The 24,993-nt window shown below is 41.3% G+C and overlaps 1 protein-coding gene across 9 annotated transcripts in view; it reads left to right on the plus strand.

Annotated features, from left to right (window-relative positions):
- The window catches only part of pcloa (piccolo presynaptic cytomatrix protein a), a 43,555-nt gene that overhangs the window by 15,460 nt on the left and 3,102 nt on the right, over positions 1–24,993 (plus strand). Inside the window, exons 5-26 of one of the 9 annotated variants that reach the window (XM_043236673.1) lie at positions 694–4,900; positions 5,207–6,759; positions 7,299–9,351; positions 10,724–10,792; positions 11,815–11,900; positions 12,018–12,093; positions 13,300–13,425; positions 15,629–15,737; positions 16,204–16,265; positions 16,370–16,563; positions 16,666–16,716; positions 16,963–17,093; positions 17,864–17,890; positions 18,183–18,276; positions 19,328–19,399; positions 19,648–19,897; positions 20,397–20,585; positions 21,695–21,856; positions 23,410–23,551; positions 23,735–23,790; positions 24,149–24,283; positions 24,834–24,979. In XM_043236673.1, the coding sequence (XP_043092608.1) occupies positions 694–4,900; positions 5,207–6,759; positions 7,299–9,351; positions 10,724–10,792; positions 11,815–11,900; positions 12,018–12,093; positions 13,300–13,425; positions 15,629–15,737; positions 16,204–16,265; positions 16,370–16,563; positions 16,666–16,716; positions 16,963–17,093; positions 17,864–17,890; positions 18,183–18,276; positions 19,328–19,399; positions 19,648–19,897; positions 20,397–20,585; positions 21,695–21,856; positions 23,410–23,551; positions 23,735–23,790; positions 24,149–24,283; positions 24,834–24,979 (9,990 nt within the window). The other 8 variants (XM_043236675.1, XM_043236677.1, XM_043236674.1 and 5 more) reach the window with 8 other exon arrangements.

Below are 24,993 nucleotides of genomic sequence, written 5' to 3' on the forward strand. Positions count from 1 at the left end.
CTAGAACAATCTGCCATGCCAAAGGGTCTTACTGACCAGAAAATCCAAGTCTATTCATCCCCGGTGGTCAGTAAGCATGAAGATGAAAAAACTGTAATTGAGATTAAGCCTGAAGAGTCGCAGTCTACACAACAAGCCCAAACCCCTGCTTTAACATCTACTGCATCTAGTGTGAAAGATAAATTAGCCAGTGAGGAGTTGATGGAAAAAGCACTGGTTGTAACTGACCTGGAAGTCACCAAAAACACTACACTTGAATCTACAGCTAAATGCATGCCTCATAGCTTAGACCATGATGTAGAAGTAGTCTCCCCATCATTTACATTTAGCCAACAGGAAAGAAACAAATCAGAGGAGGGGAAGTTGACCTCTGAACCACAAGAAAAATTGGATGATGTGCTACAGCCATTGATAAAGTCTAATGAAATTGATGAATCTGGAGAGGTAACTGTACATGTCGTTGTAGAGGTATAGATATCTTGTATATAAATTAGGTTCATTGTGTAGACACCTAGAGTATTCCACAGGTAGAAGTATAGATAAATTAGTAGAAATAGGTTCATTGTCTAGACACCTCCAGAAACCCAATGTTTATCTTATGTAGCTTTTATTTCTCTTATAAATATAATGCATGTATTTATTATTTTTGAAATCATAGCTAGTAAATTTCTAATAGTTTTTTCTCTTTTGTAGAATAAAGAAGAGGCTCCTATTCTAGTGAAAGAGAGTGAGCTACTGAGGAAGCCTGGTGAGACCGATAAGGAAAGCAGCCCTACAAGTCCTTCAGACTTGGCCAAGTTGGAAAGCACTGTCCTTCCAATACTCGAGGCTCAGACAACATCTAAAGAGGAATCACAAACTGAAACTCCAAAAGTCAAGCGTCGACTAGAGGTGTTGCCAATGTCTCCAGAACCCAGCTCAGAGGATGACCAACATGGAGAAACTCAAGAGCAAAAAATTGATGTACCAAAAAAAGAGCGGAAAAAACTTCTGGTTCCCACTGATATTCAAGGAGATTCTTTTGAGGACAGTAGTGAAGGAGAACCTTCACCTAAACTGCAAAGGGAAAAGACTGTTGGAGATAAGGAAGTAGAAATGGAGAGCCCTATGGATGAGGAGGATTTTATCCGAAAGCAGATCATAGAGATGAGCGCAGATGAGGATGCATCACCATCTGATGAGGAAAACATTGCCAGACGGAAAATTAAAGATCAAGAGAAGACTCGGATGGAACAAAATGAAAAGGACAAAAGTGAATTGTCCAAAGGGAGACGCCTTCTCAAAAAGAGCAGTATCAGTCCAGAAGATGAGCCTGAACGAAAGAGTATTATCTCTGTGACTAAAATTGAAGAACTAGATAAAGGAGAACAACCTTCAGTAGACAGTGGAGCTGGTATACGACATTTTAAAACAATTGAACTTAACAGTACAGCAACTGTTCGTCAGACATCAGATGATGGTGAGCTAGAGAGCCTTACAGACTCTCCTGATGACAGGTCAAGAGGTGAGGGCTCTTCCAGTTTACATGCATCCAGCTTTACCCCAGGAACATCTCCAACATCTTTGTCTTCTCTTGATGAAGACAGTGATAGCAGCAGCCCAAGTCATGTTCGATCTAGTGGTGAGGGCAAGCAACAGAGGAAAGCGAAGCACCGGTCAGGCCAGCTTCCTACCATTGAGGATTCATCGGAGGAAGAGGAGCTGCGAGAAGAAGAAGAGCTTCTGAGAGAACAGGAGAAGCAGAAGGGCACAGGAAAAAAATCTAAAAAAGACAAGGAAGAAATAAGGGCACATCGAAGAAGAGAAAGGCCCAAAACTCCGCCAAGCAACCTATCACCAATTGAGGATGCCTCTCCCACAGAAGAGCTAAGACAAGAAGCAGAGATGGAGGAATTCCGCAGGTCTTCCTGCTCAGACATCTCCCCAAGCATGGAGTCAGAACCAGAGAGCTTTGAGATTCTCCCAGAGAAAATTGTTGCTGTCCAAAAAGTGTATCAGTTACCAACATCAGTCTCACTGTACTCTCCAACAGATGAAGAACACGCTGATAATCAGTGCAAAGAAAAGAGAAAACATGCATTAAGAAGTGCTGATGAGGCATATGAAGAAATTATGCTCAAGGTCAAATCTCCAACTAACGATGGAAAGGAACATCCACCTGGTAAAGAATCTCTTTATGGGGGCATGCTGATAGAAGATTATGCATATGAGTCTCTTGTTGATGATGCATCCCATGAGCAGAAATCGGATAAACTTTTTGTGTCAGAGAAACCCAAAAAACCACTAAGATCACCTGATGAGGTTTACGAGGACATGATGCAAAGAAAGAAAGAGATGATGCTTAAGGAACAAGACATAACACACAATAAGCCAGTAGAAGATATTCCTAAAGCAGAAACTGTATTGCCTGATACAGACTCAAGCAAAGAGCAAAGCACCATGTCATCAAGCACCACAGGTCAGTCTGGAAAGGATGGAAGACCATTACTGGATGCAGAAGCAGCCTATGAGGAACTTATGAAAAAGCAAAGAGGAGTACTAACCCCAGGTACCAGTCCAACTCAAGCAGGACCTGATATGAGTGGCATGGCACAAGGTACAGCAATTGCCCAAGTTGAAAAAACAGAACCAACACCCCTACGAAGAATACTGCATATTCCTGATCTAAGAGTGACACAGTGCTCATCAGGTGAAGAGGAATCTGGCGAAGAGAGCAGTGCTGATCAAGCACAGGACTCTGAGAAACCTACAGTTTCAGTTTCAAAGCCTGAACCAGAACCACTTGTGGCAGAGGCTTTCCAGAAAACATCGGCCTCTGAGCCACTCGCAGATGATTTGTCACTACAAAGAGAAGTAACACTGTCTGCAGTATCAAATGAATCACAGGAATATGTAGGAATTGAGCAAACAGGAGTTGTTGACTTGTCCAAGTCATCAGCCCCTAGTCAAATTGACTCTTTTACAGCGCCGGTTCACAGTGTAACTTCAAGACCGTCAGCCCCAGTAGTTGTAAGTGTATCACCTTTACCCACAGTACCCCAATATATAGTACCCACTGTACCTAGTGTTGTATCAACTGCTCCACCAGTTCCTCCCAAACCTGTAGCACTACGCAGAGCTGCATCTCTGGAAAAAGCAGACATTCCAGTTCCTCCACCCTTACCCCCTCCAACACTTCCCAAACCCTCTGTTTATCCCAAAAAGACTCCACCACAGGTTCCCCCAAGAACTACTCCAGTTGGTATGCCAACCACTGGTGACAGTATACCAGTAAAACAGCCTCTCGCTTCAGGCTATAAGCCCCATGTTCCTCCACCTGTACCACCTAAGCCATCCTCTATCCCTGCAGGTCTAACTTTCAGTCACAAACCTGGGGAGACTGTTAAACCTCCCATAGCTCCCAAACCCATAGCTGGTGGGCAGCCACCCTTTACAGCCCACACACCTGCAAGACCTACCATACTGAGTACAAGCACTGCAGATAGTGTCCTTAATCTGAGTCCTTCTGCCGAAAGTAAGAACACATCTCCTCTCAAGTCCCCTACATCACCCAGGTTTGGCAAGGTTTTACGTGACACGTATGTTGTTATTACTTTGCCATCTCAGCCTGGTTCACCTACAGAAGGTATCACAACCCAAGCCTCAATAAATCCTAGCCAAGAATCACCTCATAAACCACCTCCTTCACCACCTCAACCACCTCCTTCATCACAAAAAACTAGAGTACCATTGGCATTCACACGAATTACTGAATCCATTGAAAGTCAAGAAATATGTGGTCCAGAGAAGGTAGTTTCCAGCATGAGTCATGTCTACGAGGCTATTTCAGCCTCAACGCAGCCTCAGTCAATTATTCCAAATGTTGGCGTTCAGGTAGTTACCACAGAAGTCCAAAGAACCACAGTGTCTGTAGTGCATGAAAGAACGCCACCTCCATGTCCCATTCCAAGAGCCACTGGCATCTCTGTTGTTCAAGAAAGCATAAAATCTGAACCAGCTCAAGTGCAAAATGGTCATGCCTACCATCCTGGTGAGGTGGTGGATCTCCGTACCCCAAAGATAGATACAGAGGCATACATGAAAGGTGTTGATCTGTCTTCCTCTGAGTCAAGACGACAGTCTGTTGCAATTGATAGTGGTGGACGTCAACAAAGTGCTGTGCAGTCATCTGTAGTAAACCTAAGCACGGATACTTCTTCGGTGTCTGTGGTTACTGATAACATCACCATCCTCACATGTACAGCCACTGTGGCTTATGGTAGTGATGCATCTCTGCCCACATCAATGCCTCTCCAACTTACAACAGCTAAATCCTTTGAGCCTGTGTCTCAAATTATTTACAGACCCGTGGATTCTCAACCAGAGAAACCAATAAATCTCTCAACAACAATGGGTAAACCTGTTCCTGTAACAATGGCTCCTACAGTTGCAGGCAATGGCATTTGTGCAACTATACCCTCTCATCTAGAATCAGGATTATCCGGTGCAGTTGATCTCACCACAGTAAAAGCTGCACAAACTATGGTTACAATGAATGGGTCCACTGCAGAGGTGGTTACTGCTGTAATTACAGAAGACGATGGAAAACCAGTGGATCTTACTGCTGGAAGAAGGGCAGTTTGCTGTGATGTAGTCTACAAGCTTCCTTTTGCAAGCAGTTGTACAACTCAGCAGCCTTCAGCTCCATTACCAGAGGATCGCTTTGGCTACAGAGATGACCATTACCAATACGATCGCACTCCTTATGGTATGAGAGGTCTTGGTGGAATTAAACCTTCAATGTCGGACACAAACTTAGCAGAGGCTGGTCTCTTCTTATATAAAAGTAAGCATAGTTATGATTACAAGGAGACCACTGAAGGTGCTGTAGACCTGACATCTGGAAAAATGTTGGTGGCAGGTCAGTATGACATTGAAGATCTTTCTTCTCGATATCATTTTGAGTTACCTCTACTTATTCCCAGTTAATTTTTTCGTATGCCTGCCTGTATTCCTTTTTTAGGAAGCCATTTTGCATGCTCTCAACATATATGTATTTTTTTATATATTATTTTTTATTTTTTTTGCATGTCACTGCATGCTATTCAGTATTCTTTTTATTATTTTATTTTTCATCCTTTGGATAGTGCATGGTTATATCAATGCTGTTACCATTGCACTCTTTGTATGTGCTAAACTCTAATCTAACAAAATGAACTTTTAACAGGTGAGGCTGTAGACTATTCGAACAAGTCTACAGGAGTGTGCACTGGAATGACAGTTCCACAGTACACACAAGCCAGGATTACTTCAGCAGTTGGAACCCACTATGGTGTTTCTAGTGTCCTAAGATCTTCCAATGGTATTGTTTATTCTTCTGTAGCAGCACCAGTTCCTTCTACGTATGCCATAACCACCCAGCCTGGCTCTATCTTCAGCACATCCTACAATACTCTGTCAGGCATGCACACAAGTGATACTATGCCATCACTGTCAACTCTACAGAATCAGCCTCTCACTAGGTCGCACAGCTTTCTTTCTACAATTGCTGTAACCACAGCTGAAGAACAAAGTGACTTACCATTAAATTTGGAGACTGTTGTTTCAAAGGCTGGCCTTTCAACAACTCTATCAGATGTAGTTTCAACAGTCACTACGGTGGCAGCACTGGACACCTACACAAATGCTTCACTAGAGGCAATTGCAGCCTCTTTAGAAGCTCTGTCTTCACCCTTAGTTCCAGGAGATGGACAGTACCAGATGGAGCGTGAGCTTCTTGAACTAGAGAAGATGAAGCAGCAGCGCTTGGCTGAAGAACTTGAGTGGGAGAGACAGGAGATACAGCGGTTCCGTGAGCAAGAACAGATTATTGTGCAGAAGGAGCTGGAAGAACTCCAGGCCATGAAACAGCAAATACTATGTCAGCAGGAAGAGGAGAGACAGGCCCACCTTTTGATGCAAAAGGAAACTTATGCTCAGCAACAGGAGCAGTTAGAGCAAATCCAGAGACTCCAAGAACAGCTCAGACAGCAGTTGGAAGAACAGAAGTTTAGGCAGATGTATCCAGGTGAAGTCCTGCCAGAGGCTCTTGTTGTGGCAGGAGAAAGAAAAATGGACAGCGGCTGCCAGACTGATGAGGAAGATAATACTGAAAAGGCCTACACCACAGGAAGGAAAAAGAAAAGTACAAAAAAAAGTGTTGATAGCTGTGTTCAGACAGATGATGAAGACCAAGATGAATGGGAAGTTCCTGCTCGAGGCAGGCGCAGTAGACCACGTGGTGGTAAAAATGGCACAGGTGAAAGAGGAGCTGTTTCAGTTCAGGCCCTAACTGAAATCTCTGTACAAACAGACTCCTCTGGAACACTTAGGGGGCACTCTGTGCAGGTAGATGCTAGATTAGATTATCCTGACTCTGATATAACATCCTCTCCAAAGAGGCGTCCCACTCCACTTGATATAGGTCAGTCTCCTCACCTCAAAGCAGATGCCTCTACTCTTCAGGTTGTCCAAGGTCCTCCCAAATCACCCAAAGTACTGTACTCCCCAATTTCCCCTTGTGTATCCCCTAGCAAATCCCTTGAGTATTTGTCCTATGAGAAATCACTTGGAGACACAAGCCCACAGAGAATACGCTCTGCCACAGATCTATCCAAAGGTCCACCAACAAGTCCTAGGGCTCCCAAGGTCATACAAAGGTCAATGTCTGACCCCAAACCCATGAGCCCCACTGCTGAAGAAAGGGCAGCAGCAAATTTCCAGTATTCTGAGGGTTACTCTGTGAGTATACAATACTTTTTAAGTTTTTTTGAAAAGCATCAGCTTGGAAAATATGCTGAAATGTCATACATAATTATTCGCTAAGATATGATTTCAAATTTATCAGATTGTTTTTGTCTTATATCTTCATGGCATTGTTCAACCTAAATTTGCTTTCTCATCTTTTGTTTTTCACATATTTTCCTAGGCCTGGTAGCCATTGATATGTTAGATGTCCTTTTTAACATTTTCAGTGCTTGCACCTTTAAAGGCAATTCAGCAGATATAGAGTATGTGTTTGTTTACTCATCCTCAAGGCATGTCTGACATGAGCAAACAAAATCCTTTCTTTCTTTTTACCATTATACTTTATTCTCATTTAAACTAGAAAACGTAGGTGGTGATTGCTTGTTTTTAAAGTTTCTTTTTTTACTGAACCAACTTTAATGCTTTTGATACGCTATGGTCATTCCTATGAACTATGATTAAGCTTGAAAATAAGTTTTTACTTAAAAACTGTTTTGTCATTTAACAATTCTCTTTTTATTTGTCATTCAAAGGGAAAGGGATCTCCAAGTGGAACTCCATCTGGCACCCAAAAGAAGGTTAAGAGGACTCTTCCTAACCCACCTTCAGAGGAAGAAGCTGTTAATGCTGGTCAAACAGCTTACAGCACTGGCTCAGCTCGTCGCCGTCTCTGCCGAAGCACTAACATGGCACGAGCAAAAATCCTGCAGGACATTGACCGTGAACTAGACCTGGTTGAGAGAGAGTCCTCCAAACTGCGTAAAAAGCAAGCTGAACTGGATGAGGAAGAAAAAGAGATTGATGCCAAACTGAGATACCTGGAGATGGGCATTAATCGTAGAAAGGAGGCATTGCTTAAAGAAAGGGAGAAGAGGGAAAGGGCCTATCTGCAGAGTGTTGCAGAGGACCGTGATTACATGTCTGACAGTGAGGTGAGTAACATTCGTGAAACAAGAGTTGGAGAGGAGGTCAGCGGACATGGGCTTGAGAGACCACGTACTGCACCCCAGTCAGAACTTGATGAATTTGTTCCTCCACAGACCAAGCATGACCAGTATGGAAAATATTCCCAGTACCAGTACCCACAGTATCAGCAGTCCCTGTACCAGCCTCAGTCACCATACCAATCCCAGTCTATATACTCTTCGGTTCCTTCTCTGACTGCCTCACAACAACAGAGCTACCACCAAATGCTTTTGCTTCAGCAGAAAGCCAGACAACAAGCTGCTCTCCTCTCTGAATTAGATTCTACCAAAATTTCCTCCAACTATGACACGTCTTCTTACTTGGGAGGAAAATATGGGAACCACCTTGACTTGCATAGTCTAGAAGAGCGTGCTGGCAGCTTGGCAGTCAGTCCTATGTCAAATGTTTCTGCTGATTCTTTCTATGCAGACTTAGAGCAACATCAAACACCAAGAAGCTATATGCTTTTAGAAGATGCAGCAGATCTTGCAAAAAGCACTGGTAGCCTTTCATCTTCCAGCTATGGCATTGCTGAGAGGGAGCTGGCCAAAGCAGAGCGCCTTCTGAGACGCACTGCTGCAGATGTTGGTACAGACTACCTGGGCAGCTCCTCCAGGCTTCATTCTTATGGTAAGGCTCAAGATGAAGAGGACCCAATGGAAGAGCCATTTGAACTAAAGCTTTTAAAACAACAACTGAAACAGGAATTCCGGAGAAGCACAGGGGGCACTGAAAGCTTAGAGCAGCTTGCTGGACTCTCACATCACTATACCCCCAGCACTGGAGTGTCTAGTGGAAGCTACAGGGCCTTCCCTAAAACTGAAAAGTACAGCATAAGTAGACTGACCTTAGAGAAACAGGCTGCCAAGCAACTCCCAACATCTATGCTCTACCAGAAACACAAAAACACCAGCAACATAGGCAAGTACTCTTCCATCCAGGATAGCAGGGCTCTAGAAACAGACTATAGTAGCTACTTGGGGTCCAGTAGTTCTTCTCCCAGATCAAGCAGACTTCTACAGGATGAGATCACCTTTGGGTTACGCAAGAACATTGCAGAACAGCAGAAATACCTGGGTTCCACTCTTGGGGCCAATTTGGCAGGTTCACTCAATTTGGGCCAAAGCCTAAACCTGAGCCCAGGCATGAGGTCATCTTTAGGAGAAGACTCTGCTTACCCTAGTGGAAGTAGGTCACGACCTTCCTCTAGACCCTCTTCTGTGTATGGCCTTGACCTTTCCCTTAAAAGGGATACCTCAAGTTCATCTCTGAGGCTCAAAGCAGAAGGTGACCCCTCCTCAGACGCCTCAGCTTTCCAGGCTCCATCAGGCAGGTCAAAACCTACAAGCCTGCCTATTGTACAAAGTGGGCGTGGACGTATTCCTATTGTGGCACAGAACTCAGAGGAAGAGAGCCCACTGAGTCCAGTGGGTCAACCAATGGGTATGGCACGGGCATCAGCAGGTCCGCTCCCACCCATATCTGCCGACTCCCGTGATCAGTTTGGGTCATGTTTGTCCCTCCAAGACCCTCAACAGCAACATCTCAGAGAAGATCCTTCAAGAGGGCGTGGCTATGTGTTAATGGATGATCTGCAGGGCACCATGTCTGATAGTGAAGGTAATTTGTTTGTCCACAGACTGTCCTGTTGGAGTGACTTTTCATACACAGTTCCAGATTTTTATTTATCTATGTCTCATCTTGTAAGTGCTCATTCCTATCTATATGAAGGCATCATTTATATGCTCATAACTCCTTTTCTGTCTTGTTTAAGCTTTCTTGTCTCATGTTTAAATAATGAAAGAATCACTTTGTCCCAGTTGTCTTTCTGTATCAATATTTTTGAGGCATAGTTACAGTTGGAGTTAAACATTTTTGCATGTGATTTATTAATAGACTGACTTTTAGTTTCTCTGTGAAATTCTCTGTGTTTCTCTTATAGTGCATGCTTTCAGTCTTTGTATTTTCCTTTGATGTGAATATGTGCTGTCTGAATAGGATGAATGAGAAAAAGTTGCACTTAAACTGACGAGACATACAATAAATCTTTTTCATTAGCATAAGAAGCGCTTTATAGCCTTCAACATTTTTAGCTAAGCTGCTTGTAAACTAGAGCTGCATGTGCTTTTGATTTAATAATGTGTTTAATTATATTTTAGTTATGTAGTTATCTATTATCTAAGTGCCTTACAGCAAAAAGTATAACTACTCAGAGTTGCTCTTCGTTTAGTTCTTTTGAAATACTTTATAGATATGTTGCATTATTTGTAAAACCTCATCCACAACAAACTGTATTAATAAGATAGTTTATACTTTATAAAAGGCAGACAACTATTTTTTAGTTTATTAAAAGACGTTTTAGTTTAATCAGAAAACGTTATAACACACAGTATATACAAAATGTCATAGTTCATACAAACTTCTATCTCTCAGTGATAGATGATACTCTTCATGCATGTTATTAGCATGTACCAGATTAAATAATACCACGCCAGTTTGTGTTTGGATGTTACATAGTACAAGTGATGTGCATGTCTTTTCGTGTCTGGTTTTGAATAAACTCTCACTTTCTTGCATGTTCATCTGTTTTCTCTTTCCTTTTTTTTATGAATAAATGCCTTCAAATAGAAAACGCTATTTTTCTCAGCTGTATATTAATTTATGAAACCATAAAGTATAGTTTTGAGATTGATAAAGTGGTATTAGTATTTGATTGCATGTCCCTTCCCCTCATGATATCTGAAATGCATGAAATTACATTAATTTCACTGTACAATATAAAAACAACATGAATATTATAATTATTACACAACAGAGTTAAAGAATCACACAACCACTGAACGTGAAGCTCAAACCCAAAATACTCACCAATTTTAACTTTCTTTTTTCATTTATCTGTAAAGTAACTGACCCCATACATTATTTAACAGCATATGATGTGTTGTTCATCATATGTTTCATCTGGAAGTAAATGCATTTGCCTTGGTTGCAGCACTAAGTGAATCCCTGGTGGGTTTGAGCAGAGACGATCCAGGAAACTCACATGAGAATGTCACAAACGGTAGAGTATAACCACCTTAGACTCCTGCACGTCTCCCATCTCCCCCCACACCCCTGCTACCATGACCACCCACCTGCCAATCACCCATGAGCTGTTAGGCAACCAAATCGACCACAAATTCATCTCCATAACAACATGTTGCAGGAAGTATGACGAATTTTCACACTAATGTAATGCTGTGTTAGTGAATGCAGCTTTTGCATCTGTGATTAAATTGGAATTTCACACTCCTTTCTCTCTAAGAATAACATTCTTTTCTCAGTTTAAGCTGCTGCAATTTCACAAATTTGGTTAACAAGAAATCATTCGCATAATACTAGTAATAGTTTTGCACATCAAATATATTGAAAGTAATGACTTCTTGATAAAATTAGTCACACTTATAAAGCTATAGACAATAAGAGTGTTTCACCATATACTTGTAATAGGATCTACATCTGTCATATCATTTTACATCAGGTCTGTACACTAAAATTGTTAACCGTTAAATGTTGATGGCTGAGGACAATTATTCACTTGTCTATGACAAAATCTTGACATCTAAAGTTGCCTTTGAATGTAAAGCCCTACAACCGCCACCCCATTTCCACATTGTAGGAGAAAGACTACTAATACAAGATAGTATGTCAAAAATATTTCCTACCCCTGTCTGTCATTAACCCCTGTGTTACTTAAAAATTAAAAATTCTGATTTTTAGGGAAAGGTACAGTAGTAAACAGACTTGCTCTAAATCTTCTTCTAAAGAATTCCAGTGGAGAATTAAATACAGAAAAAAAATACAATCTGAAGACTTGTATCCTCAGGGTTTGTTTTAGTTTTAGGTTTGCATGCAAAAATAACTGCTCTACTTTATATAACCATTTCCTTTTCTGTCCCAGATGGCTCTATATTGTTTGAATTTGAGACTGCATATGTACCTTAGCTGTCTCTACCCGATGTTACCAGAGAACCCTTAGGGGTTTGTTTTAACAGACCGACAAGCAAGACTTTAACGTTTTAATTTCCATCTGTTTTTCTGAAGCATACCACCTGCGACGAGAGGAAACTGATTGGTTTGATAAACCACGAGATGGGCGCACAGAGAATGGACAAGGGGATAGAAGACAGGTGATACACATTGTTTTTGCATTACCATTTCAGCCCAGTGAGTATACACTGTGAGAAACATAGACAAAAAAACGTATTTATGCATGTGTCTGATTCTATTATTTGATGTCTCTTTAGGGAAAGTCATCACACTACCCGTTTCCTTATACCAGAATAATACTACAGAGGGATCCCAAAGATCGTAGTGTATCAGGTAAGTGCAGCCTGTCAACTACTCATTGCTGTGCTGATTGGCTTCCTGACATGCTCCAACAATGTAGACAGACGTTTAGGACAGCTGCCCCTGATAAAAGAAGATCTGTTTGCCTACCAGGCCATTCTGGAAAGATGCCCAAGGCTTATGTCTATGCAAACATTAGTTTCACCATGCTGAGATTGCATTGGCACAGTTTTATTTTATGCCTACTACTAAACAACACATTAGCTCTTCTCCAATTTCCCTTTAGCGTCCTCTTGTGGCACTCCATTTTGCCACATCATTGCACATCAAATGTCAACAGACACGAAACCGCTAAGCGAAAGCACAGCCGCGGTCTATCCCCTCCTCATGCTTTGGTATGTCATGTATTGTAGGTGTGGTTGATTCCCCTTGATCCCCTGTGTCAGTGTTGCTTTAAGCATTAGAACGGGGCAGACATTATGCAGCAATGTGGTAGATTGGCATCCCTCCAGTTTCATCAGTCATCAAAGCTCAAAATGGCGTATAATGCACAAATTGGATTATCCTCGTAATTAGAAACTGATGAACAAACAAGTGCCTTGAAAAAGGCAATGGATAAGGCTATAGTAAATGTCCTGTGCTGTGACTGGTGGATTTGTTGCACTGTAATTAAGATAATTGAAGGATCAGGATGTCTGTATAGACACCTAAAAATCTTGACTACAAAAAAGCTTGAGAATTTTCTTGTTATTGCCCAGGGATAAAATACAGTTTATTGAACACACTTACACCCGACTAAATTTCTATTATAGATTTGACGACTTGCTTCCTGACATTTATAGAACAATACCTTAGGTCTGTCCACACAATTAAATCTGTCTTCAGTTTATTCTTGTTTGAATGTATCAGTGTTTTCTGAATTTGCTTTTGAAATTTTTGACTTTTTATAACTCAACAGCTGTATAAAATGTGATGGTATTGGCATTTTAGTATTTAGTATCCATGATGGGACCTTTCCATTGCACAAAAGTATTTTTTAAACTAACAAAAACTGTTCATTGAATGGTTCTTTGGGAAACCCACAATGTTTCTTGTGGGTAACGTCACTTCGCTAACACTCTTTTAAACCTTGTTTTTGTGTACAGAATGGTTTTCAAAAAGTTCAAAAAGATTTTTTTAGGCTTGTCTGATGCAGGTTTTGGACCACCTTTATATGTATGCAATACTATTTTCTCACAGGAAACGGACTGGGCATCCGTGTTGTTGGAGGAAAAGAGGTCCCGGGCAGCAATGGGGACATTGGTGCATATGTTGCCAAAGTGTTACCTGGAGGAGCTGCGGAACAGACGGGGAAGATTGTGGAAGGTAGGCACCTCAGTGAAGGGTGGTTACTCTTTTAAACCAGTCACTGTGTGAGTTCACTGTTTTGGTATGTATCGATGTTCAGTGTCTCTTCGAGTAGGAAGAGAAGCGCATCTGTTGACATTAAGGGCCACAACGTGACGTGATATTTCAAAGTAGGAGACAGGAAAAACAAATGATGCTAATCCGCGTGATTCTTCACCTCCAGGCTCCTGGAGTGACTCACTCTTGATGTGAGAGATAAAGATAGAGCAGCAGAAAATGAAGTTGAAGTTTCAGGTTCACGACTGTGTTTCCTCTGCGTTGTACATTGGCGGCGTAGGTGTTGTGCAGATCAAATGAGAGTTGAGTGTTAAATTTATATCAGAACTTTGACTGAAATATCTCTGGAGAGTTCAGCTGAAAAGAGTTTGAGGTTTTACCTCTTTGACACTGTGTTTTTTTTTTACAATGCCGTTATGTAAATGTGCACTTTGAAAATATCAGAATTGACCTCATTGTGACAGATTCGCCCAATGATGGCTGGCGGCTAGAGTTTTTCGTTGACTTGGAAGAATCTTAACAGACTTTTGGAGTGAAATTTGGACTGTCTTGATGGACTATTTCAGCCATTTTGATGTATCTGAATTTTACAAGCTCTATTGATCTCGGTTGTGACGGAGAAGTTAATGCTTTCTCTTTCTCCAGGGGGTGAGGTTGAGCATGGAGTGTTGTAAATTAGGTCTGCTTGGGCTCCGGCTTTTGTGCTGCTTTCTCCCGGTCATAATTTACGAGGGGCTGGGATAGGTGGTGAGGCGAAAGTGAAGCCAGAGGGAGTGGATCTGTCTGTGCGCCGGCTTATTTATGAGGCTATATACAACAGCTGGGCTTGTGAGAGAACATTCTGAGCTTTGACTGGGACTGACACTTCACATCTGTCTTCCTCCTCCTCCTCTCACACTCTCTATCAAGTATCACTTTGTATTTAGACATTTGATTCCTTAGCTGTGTCCTCTCCTCTACTCATTTTCTGTTCTGTTCTCATCTAACTCATTTAATCTCATGTTGTCTCTTCTAGTATCATCTTGTCACTTCTCTCCAAATATCTTCACTTCTTTATTCTAATTTATCTTCTTTATTTTGTCTCACCTTATCACTGTCTCTTCTATTTTCTATTGTCTCATATAGTCTCATCTTTTCTCACATCATCTTTGGCCTAGTTTTTATGTGTCTTCTCATGTCTACTCTCTCAACTCTTCTTATCAGTTTTCTCATCTCATCTCACCTTGACTTTCTCATCTTGTCTCAAATCTGCTTTTGCGATCTTGTTTTTTCTTGTTTCATTGAATCTTATCTGGTCTCCTTTTCCCTTTCCTTGTCTTGTCTCACTTTTTGCCATCTCATCTTGTTCCTTCCCTTCACTTTTGATCTTTTCTCTTCTCATATGTTCTTTTGTCTCACCTTGTCTTGCTTTGTATATTCTATTATCAACGTCTCTCATCTGTTTTCTCATCTTGTCTTGTCTCTTATCTTTTGATCTTGTTCTTTTATGTATCTACTCCCTCATTTCACTTTTTCTCATCTCATCTCGGCCTGTCTTGTCTCTCATAAATCTATTCTTTTCTCATGTTATTCAGTCTCTTCTACTACCTTCTTGTCTCGTCTCTTCTCATATCACCCAGATATTGTCCCAGCAGCAATTGAAGCTTCTTAAGGGTAAAATGTCAAATGTTTCTACTTACTTTAAGCGTGATTATGCATGCAGTTGGCATGGTTACAACAGCCATGTGACTCATGTATATTATCAAGCTGGTGTTAAGCAGTGGAGTAATGTGAGCCAGCTGTTGAATCTCTCACATTAAACTATAAAATATGTTAGTGTGTACATATACAATACATGACACAAGTACACATTCACCTCTAGGGACCATCCACCGTAACATGGGAGCTTCATCCAAACGTCCAAAGCGGGCCTACCTGGCCTACCTGAAGACACGTTTTCATCTGTGTAAGTGCACCAAGAGTGGTTTCAGTTTGCTGTGGCTTTAGGAGAACTCCGCTGCACGTGTTTCTCTCTGCTTTCTCACAGGGTTTCTACAGCATGGTTTGTTTAATTGAAAGACATCACGTGTGGTGTTGCAGTGCTTTTCACAGTGTTTGATCCTTCAGACAGGGAAGACTAAAATGTATCTAATGGCTGATTGTATATGTGTGTGTGTTTGCATAGGAATGCAAGTTCTGGAATGGAACAGCATTTCTTTGACTGGTAAGACGTACGAGGAGGTGCAGGGTCTGGTTGGTCACCAGGTCGGAGAGGCGGAGATATGTGTCAGACTGTGAGTGCCAGATTTCTATTCCTACTTATTACTTAAATGTGTTTTAAGTCAGTTTTACTTGTACCTCATGCCTGCCTAATATACAAGTTGTACAGCTAAATTATTAGTAAATAGTTACTGGACTATCTAAATGTCAAGTTAAAATGTTTCTAATCCATTTTTATTTCATATTTTGATGCATTTCTTAATGAAACATGATATTTAATAAGAATGTATAAATCAGGAATAAATCATGAAAAATTGATGTTACATAGTTCTTATGTTTGGAGGGAAAGGGGTTAAAACAGTAAAAAGGATTTGTGACTTTAACAAAAAAGCAAAGTCATTTGAGAGCCTAAAGAAGTACATTTTGTACAAAAAGTGCATTAAAATCAGGAACATATATTTAAGAGAGCAAATAGAGTGTGTTTTAATTTCATGTTGGCTTAAATTAACTTCTTTTCTCTTAACCATCATTTATCTTCAGTGACCTTAATATGCTGTCTGATTCCGAAAGCTCCCACCTAGACCTGCAAGACCAGACCAAAGGTGAGAGCCTCCAGTCAGTGGAGAAGGCTTTTAAATGATAATATCCTTATTAACCTCAATGGCACTTTACCACTAACTTCTGACTTGCATTTATAATTATACAGGAGACAGACCTCCACGGTCACCAGGTGTGGACCCGAAGCAGCTGGCTGCCGAGCTGCAGAAAGTGTCCCAGCAGCAGGTTCCGTCCTCTTCTGCGTCAGCACTGGATAAAGCCTCAGCGTCCGCTGGCTCCAGTGCAGTACCCAGCCCAGGCCAGCCTGGGTCACCCTCTGTCAGCAAGAAGCGTCACAGCAAGGTACACATATGCCATGCGAACACAATTATTTGATGCCTTTATGTGTAAAAGAGTCAAATGCATAACTAAGTCTTTTCTTTCTGCTGACGTTTTGTTTCTTAGACCTCTGAGGCTGCAAAAACTCAGTCCCACCCAGTGTCAGGAGAGATCCAGGTAGATTTTGGCTCTCATTAATGCAGCTATAAGCATAGCTTATTCAGGCTCTTCTAGTTATGCTTAACTCTAAAATATTTCTTCACCTGGAAATCGCTCACTATGAGAGCAATCTGTATCATGTAAAGTGAATTAATTGGTCAGAATCTTGTTTATTAATTAACAAAATGTATGTATGCCATATTCATTCGTCTTTTTAGTAGTAGAGAGTAGAAAAAAACTTTTTTTCTCTTTTCAATTTTGCAGCTTCAAATAAATTACGACAAACAGCTGGGAAATCTCATTGTCCATGTTCTTCAAGCACGAAATCTAGCACCTCGGGACAACAACGGCTACTCTGATCCGTTCGTTAAAGTTTACTTGCTGCCGGGCAGAGGGTAAGTACCTTTAGTAAAAGTCAACTGACTGGAACTAAATTGTGTCTTAAAGTTTCAGCCTCTAGTGTAAAGTTAGTGTGAACAGCCAGCTGTGGTTTGTCCAGCCTCTTTCTTCTTAGGCGCCCTGCCAAATAGCTAGCTAAAAAGATGTTAGTATAATAATACCTGGTTTCTTGACTTAAAAAAGATAAATCCACCTGTTTCACGCTTGGCACTGGAAATTAAGACTCCCAGAGCTGATATTCAATCCTAGCTGCCACTTTCTATGTGTCAACGAAACAGAAAATCACTTATCCAGCTGTAATTAGCACCAGGTCTGTGGGAAAGACCTTGAGAAGATTATGCATATTGTGTAAGAACTAGTTTTAGCTGTATATGATTGTGTGTGTGTGTGTGTGTGTGTGTGTGTGTGTGTGTGTGTGTGTGTGTGTTTCTCCATGCATTTATATGTGCAGTAAGTGAGTCAGCAAAAAAGGAAAATCAATGGCAGTTCAGTTTGCGTGTAAAATGATAGCGCTGATTGATGTTTGTAGGTTGGTGTGTATGTTTATGTATGTGTGTTGAATCATTTCGGGCTCTCATCTGATCATGCAGTACTTGGATTGAACCTACAGAAACAGGAGCTCTCCATTTCTCTGCTCCATATGGGCATGAATGCATGGGCTACTGCAAAACACACACACACACACACACACACACACCCCACCCTTTGCAGTTTCCCACTCATCACTGATTGTTGTCTGTTTTTGCTGCATGCTGGATCTTCACAGTCAGGTCATGGTTGTGCAGAATGCCAGGTATGTGATTCTTTCCTACAGTACCTGCACATTATACAAGACTTGGCCATGCTTGGACAGGAATGGCTTAATGATGTAGTGTTTTGCTATTTTTTTATCATTGTTTCGCATTTGATCATTTCTCAATGCAGTATATGGTCACTGTAGCAACACAAGTGGGCCTATACTAGACGTCTTCCATTGTGCAAACCATTTACCACCAGTGTGGGATGTTTCTTGGTTAAATTTGTGCCAAACCCATTTTGCACTTGAAAGTCAAGGTGAACTCTTGTGGCATGTTATCTAATTGCAGTGCTGAAAACAAAAGAAGGTCCAAACATGTTCAGAAGAGCCTGAACCCAGAGTGGAACCAGACTGTCATCTACAAAAATATCCATCTGGAACAGGTGAACTACAAGCTCGCAATCATTTGCACATGTCTAGGTTGCAGGTGTCTAGAAAACCAAAAAAAAAATCTGATTTCACTTTGATGGAATATGCTTTTTTTTTTAGTGTGTACGTCTCATGTCAGTTTTGAGATTTCAATTATCTGAAAGCTCTTCAGAGAGAATCTCAGGCTTTTGGTGCAAACAGGGAAAGGTCTGTTGTCTCCCAGAAGTGCTTTAGTCTAATTAAGACCAAAGAGCTTCCTGAGTCTGTTGAGCTCTCTGAGGCTGCTGCTGACAGATGTGATTGATATGTTGTTACTGGACTATTCAAGCGAGACGAGCGGCTCTTAATTGAGAGAGAAAGACAGAATGCAGGTAGGTGAGGCTTGTACTGAAAACCATCTGGATTTAATGCTCCAGTGCTGCAGATCATGTTGGAGATGTTTAGATTAACAGAAAATATAATTAAATATATTTTTGTTAATTAGTAATTTTGTCTTGCTTTCCAGTAAAAGTATTTAAAAACAAAATAAATGTAAATGTCTCAAAAGGTCTCTTTGCTCACAAGGCCTGATACTAATGAAGATATAATATAATTTCACATAACCTTTTACAATATTCATATATTTTCAAATGTAAATGTCCAGCCTTCAATGTGACATGATTCCTGATTAAAAATGATATTTAATATACTGATTTGGTGCTAAGGAAACATTTCTAATCATAAAAGTTGAAAACAATCGTGCTGTTTTTTTGGGAAAACATGTAGAATTACTGCTTTGATAAATAGAAAGTTTAAAAATGCAACATTTACTTAAAATGGCTTCTCATGTGAATGTAATATGTTTAAAGATGTTTTTAATTGGAATACAAGAAAAGTGATGAGGAATACAGTTTTTTTCTGTTTATAAGGTGTTTGTTACCCCTCATTTACCGTGGAATAGTTCAATTGAAGTTGAAGCTGAAGCTGAACTTACAATGACAACATTAAAATAATGTATGGTAGTAGGGTCAAAAAGTAAATCATCTTGGCATTGAATGCTCTTGTGTTTGTGTGGTGTGTGTTTAGCTAAGAAAGAAGACACTGGAGGTCAGCGTGTGGGACTACGACAAGAGCTCTGCCAATGACTTCTTGGGGGAGGTGAGAAGCTACAAGTTGTAAACACACTTTGAAAAATTAAACACCAAGTCCAAAGTGTGCTAAACGATACAAAAGTGTGTGTGTGTATCTATATCTATCTATCTATCTATCTATATATATATATATATATATATATATATATATATATATATATATATATATATATATAAACACACCTGAAGTACTATCAATACATAATAATGAAATTGTGCATATAATGACACTTGTGCATGTATGGGGCTTTGTAGGTACTAATCGACCTGTCCAACACTGTTCAACTGGACAACGTCCCACGCTGGCTGCCTCTGAAGGAGCAGAGCGAGGGCGAGCATCACCGGCGTTCTCACTCGGGACAGGGCCGCCAGCACTCGCCCAAACCCCCCGGAGGACATGGGAGCCAGCATTCCCCAAAGACCTCCAGTCACGGCAAGGAGGATTCGCCCAAATCCTCGGTCATCAAGAGCCGGAGTCACGGAATCTTCCCTGACCCTGCCAAGGGTAGGCCCGCAAGGCACTTCTCTCACCTCACTTTACACATTTCCGGTCGTGATGTCTTCCTCTTTTCCATCCTCCTATTGCTGTCATTTCTATGCATTCTGTCTTCTCTTCCTCTCTCTGTATTGTTCTTGCCTTCACTGGATCTCTCCATCCTGTATTTCTTGAGCTTCCTAGCTTTGGCTTCTCGCTCTCCATGTATGTGTGTTCAGTTCACAACGGCGCTGAGCTCACCAGCGCTTCACTCCAGCCACCTCACACAGGGTGTGATAGGGCCTCTCTGACAGGAAGCAGCCTGCTTAGATGCTAACTAGGGCACAATAGTTGGACCTTAAGTATCACATCAGTTGTGTCAGATGGAGACTCGATAATTAAAAAAAACCTAACAATGTAGTAATTGTAGAAAATAAATAAGAATGAATTTTTGAAGGATTAAAATGAATAAATAGGCAAAAGAAGGGAGTGAAACGCCCTTGTGGTAATTTGGTTCTGGTTGTTTTAGACACGCAGGTCCCTACTATTGAGAAATCTCACAGTAGCCCTGGCACGTCGAAGCCATCTCTCTCCGAGGGCCAAGCTCGCCCCCACGGAGGCCCCCGTGCTCATGGCAAAAGTGGCACGGCCCGGGCACACCTTGATGATGTCGTGGCACCGGCCGAAGCTGCCGGCCAGCAGCCCCGTCTCCAACCAAGTAAACGACGCAAATAAAACCTCCACAGCATGGCTGCCTTCGCACTCATCTGTTCCTCCTTCTGTTCTTTTTCACTGCCTTCTTTTGTTTTTTTTGCCCTTCCCTGTTGTTGTTTTCTGGTTTCTCCCATTTTACTTCCTCTGGTCCCCCTGTGGACACAGTCTGTCACTTCACTTCCAGTTCGCCTGTGTGTTCTTACCGGTGTGTTGGGAACACGTCACGTTTGCAAACACACAAGAACGGTATTTTTTTTCCCCCAACCTTTTTTTTAACACTTTTAATAATCAATTTAAGAACATGCACTAATGGGCAATACATAATATATTTTTAAAATGCATATCCGTGTATCATAGTTTGAAGTAATAGGGCCAAACTTTGATTTAATATATAGGAAATTATCTGAGTTGAAACTATCCTTTAACCCTCCTGTTGTTGTACCACAGCTAGAATGCCCAGGAAATACACAATTAGCCTATGTATAAAGTCCATTGTAAAAAATTAAACAAAATTTTCAGCCTAGTCAGTCTCTTTGCTGCCTTCCACAGGATGCTGAGATTACTAATCACTGTGAGGATATTTGACTGGACATGTCAGGCACCTAGTCCGCATTCATTCTCTTTTACCCCATAGAGACGTGTTATTCTAGGTTAAAGCTGCTCAGGTTACCATTTTATTGAAGTTAGAGAGTAAACGACCATCCCTGATCTGCACACATACAGTAGCGCCACGTTTGTCCTTCATGACAGCCCTGACAACCTTTCTTTGAACTTTTCTTTTATTTGTACCATTGAGTTGTTTTCTATCCCAGACGGCCGGCTTTTCAGCAGCTTCCCCACTCCACCGAGATGGCCATGCATGTGGCCGCCCGCTCCTTAAAGCACCATCCCACCCTGCCTCCACTCTCTCTGCGGCTCTCGCTGGCCTACACTGCACCTCAGTCGACGCTGTAAGCGTACTGTGGCTGCATGTGACTATGACCTACAGTAAAAGCTGGTGGTGTCCATGTTGTGACGCGTTCATACTCTGAGTCTCCATCTCGCCCCCCTTCTCCCCTCTCCAAACCTCCCCTCCTTCTCGCCTCCCACCCCACGGCTGATATATGGCCCCAGCCCAAAATGGCCGCCTCGACCAGAGGCACCACAGGCACAGCGTAGTTGGTGTGCTCACCATTCAGAGAGCCCCGTCTGAATCGCCGGCCAATGAGATCCCTGACGGCCGTCACCTGACCCTCAGGAAAGCCATGTCTGAAGAGAGGCCACAGCCGGACGGAGGTGAGAGTTGAACGAGACGTATGATTGCCGATGACAGCAAGAGAGAGAGAGAGAGAGAGAGGATGTTGAGTTACTAACGCACATCTAACTAGTGGGACTAGCTGAGGACTAGCTGTTATGCAAAGGGTGTTTTGTTCCCACAAAGGGCACTGTGGGAAGGGGACGCTATCCAAAGGGTTTTTCCAAACGAAAGTGAGCAGTTGGACTCATTTACACAAAACCGTTAAAGAAGAAAGTCAAGTAAATAATCCTGCTGATATGATCCTGGGTGCCACATCTTCACAATTTGTTTCAAAACCTGAAGTGATTTGTTTCTCCAGGGACTTAAAATTCTTTTACATATTTACATAAGTAGACATTTAACAGCACAAGTTTAAATAGGTTTGAATTCAAGAAACAAGATTTTGCATTGCCATTCATTAAAGGCCTGTTTACACCAAAAGAATGTTTGGCTGAAAATTATATAAAATTGAGGTTGAACCACTTATGTCACATGGACAGTTTTTACGATGTCCTTACTACCTTGAACATGGTAGTTACATTGCTGTCTGTTCGGCATCAGAAAGCTGTCAGATTTCATCAAAAATATCTATTTTTGTACCCAAGACAAGCGAAGGTCTTACAGGTTCAGAACAGGTGAGTAATTAATGATAGAGTTTTCATTTTGAGGTGAACTATCCCTTGAATATAAAAGCTTTTCTGTAAGCTTTTTCTGCATTTTCAGGTTTGAACATACAAATCGTACGTAGGCTGATTTTTCCTGTTGAACATTTGTGTTGGTATGACCAGGCCTTAATTCTCCTGATTCACTCAAATACGAGCATTGCGATCTTCAAAGTCCTCAGTTTGTGGAGTGATTAGGACCTAATGATGCTCACTTTCGACTGGAACCTGCCCTCTGCCACTTCACAGGAGATTCATGCAGCGAGTCTCAGTCTGGTTCAACAGTCCAGCAACATGCTTCCCTAAAACCAGGGGACAAAACAGCATCGAACTCTAGGAGGGAGCACCAGCCCACTGACCAACCAGAGAGTCATTAGCTTTACTGTTGCTGAATCTGTTTGGAAAAGACTGTGTGCATGAATTACGTGCCGAAATCATGCATCCCACGTCACACCATCACCATCACTCTAAGTCAAAACCTACATCAACGTAAAAAAAAAAAAATTAAATAAAATATAATTAATAAGTAACCATAATTAAAATAAACGTAGCGCAATGCTAATAGAATTAGCATACTGGAATAACTTCATGTACAAATCTCAAACACACAGTTTACTAATGAACAGTTTAATTTGTTGTGTCTGTGCTTTTGCTTCCGTCATCTAATGTCTGCTTGGCATATCTCTGTCTGTGAGATTTCCTTTCATTTATAGAGTGCTGTCATGCTTTTTTTAAATGTTGCCAGCAGTATCTATTTGTGTGTATGTGTGTGCGTGTGTGTGTCGGGAGTGGATATGTGGATATCTACCCCTAAATATGACAATTACCAGTTGCAAACTAGTAGTAGTTTATGTAACTCATGCAACTCACATAGTCCACTTCAAAAACAGCGTCCCGCAGCCATAGATCTGGTGATGCTCCTGTTACTGCAGCCTCATTGGATAGCGGTCTGAGTGGCAGTGCCTTTAGCCTATTGGATGAAGAGGGCGGGACCAATGCAGTGGACAGCGCTATCTTCCAGGTTCCCAGATTGTGAGTGCTTTGCATATGACTCCCATGATATTTGCTAATCAGTCATATTTTGTTCAAATAATTTACAATTTCGTGGTTTTATTTGGTAGCATCTAGACTGCTTTTTTGTTTATTTTTTTTTTAAATCCCTCCATTTTCTTGGCACTCTATGCGTTCTCTGACCTGATGTTGTTTATTATTCAGTGGAAAGATTCCAAACGGCACAGAAGCTGTGAAATCCGCTCATGGAGATACAGAGGGTAATGTTTGCATGGGATGTTGTGTGCTTTTCTGATTATTTGTGCATGTTTGTGTCAATAGCAGGGTATTTGGGAGTGCAATATGGCACCAAAGACACTGCATGCAGTATACAATATTTTGTATACATTATACTTTTATATAATTTGTACAAACTTTTGAATAATGTTAGACTTATCTATGCCTTAATAAGGATTATATGCCTCCTGGATTGATCTATTTCTTGTGCCATGTTATCACTATATGCATGCTCCTCATGCTCAGTGATTCACAGAATGTGGGAGGAAGAGATACAGAGATAACAGATAGGAAGAAGAACTGCCTCAGGAAATATTGACCTGTCTGTGTCTGCATGTTTAGGTAAGACTCAGGTGATGGGGGAGATAAAGATCGCCTTGAAGAAGGAGATGAAGACAGAGGGAGAACACCTGGTGCTTGAAATCCTACAGTGCAGAAACATAACGTACAAATTCAAGTCTCCAGACCACCTCCCAGGTAACAAACACGACTGCGAACATGTTGACTCATGCTAGTTATAATATGTGTCTACACGTGACCCTGGACTGCAAAACCAGTCATAAGGGGCAATTTTTCAATACTTGAATTTATATAATCTCAGCTGATTAAATAGGCTTCCCATTGATGTATGGTTTGTTGGGATAGGACATTTGGAATATCTGAGGGTGCACAAAATACAAAATAGGTATAGAGAAACTCACCAAATGAACTCCTTAGTACTTCATAGTACAGACATTTTGACATAATTACAGTAGGATATTTACACAATATCTTAATGGAACATGATCTTTACTTAATATCTTAATGATTTTAGGCATAAAAAGGAACATTTTTTTATTTTGACCCAGTTTATTGTTGGCTGTCTCACTACAAATATACTTGTGCAAGTTTTGTGTTCCAGGGTCACATGCATGGTTGATATACGTATTATCTTATTAATGTAAGCTTCTTATATGTTACAGAAATGCTGTTTAAACAGGACTTGAGAGGGGAAAGCTAAATACTTGCTTCTGGTGTTGTTTTACAGACCTGTATGTGAAGCTGTATGTGGTGAATGTGGCCACTCAGAAAAGAATCATCAAGAAGAAAACCAGAGTGTGCCGTCATGACCGTGAACCGTCTTTCAACGAAACCTTCCGCTTCTGCATGAACCCCACAGGCCATTCCATTCAGGTACAGCAGGAATC

The sequence above is a fragment of the Puntigrus tetrazona genome, chromosome 4 (assembly GCF_018831695.1).
Source record: "Puntigrus tetrazona isolate hp1 chromosome 4, ASM1883169v1, whole genome shotgun sequence".
Taxonomy (NCBI): Eukaryota; Metazoa; Chordata; class Actinopteri; order Cypriniformes; family Cyprinidae; genus Puntigrus; species Puntigrus tetrazona.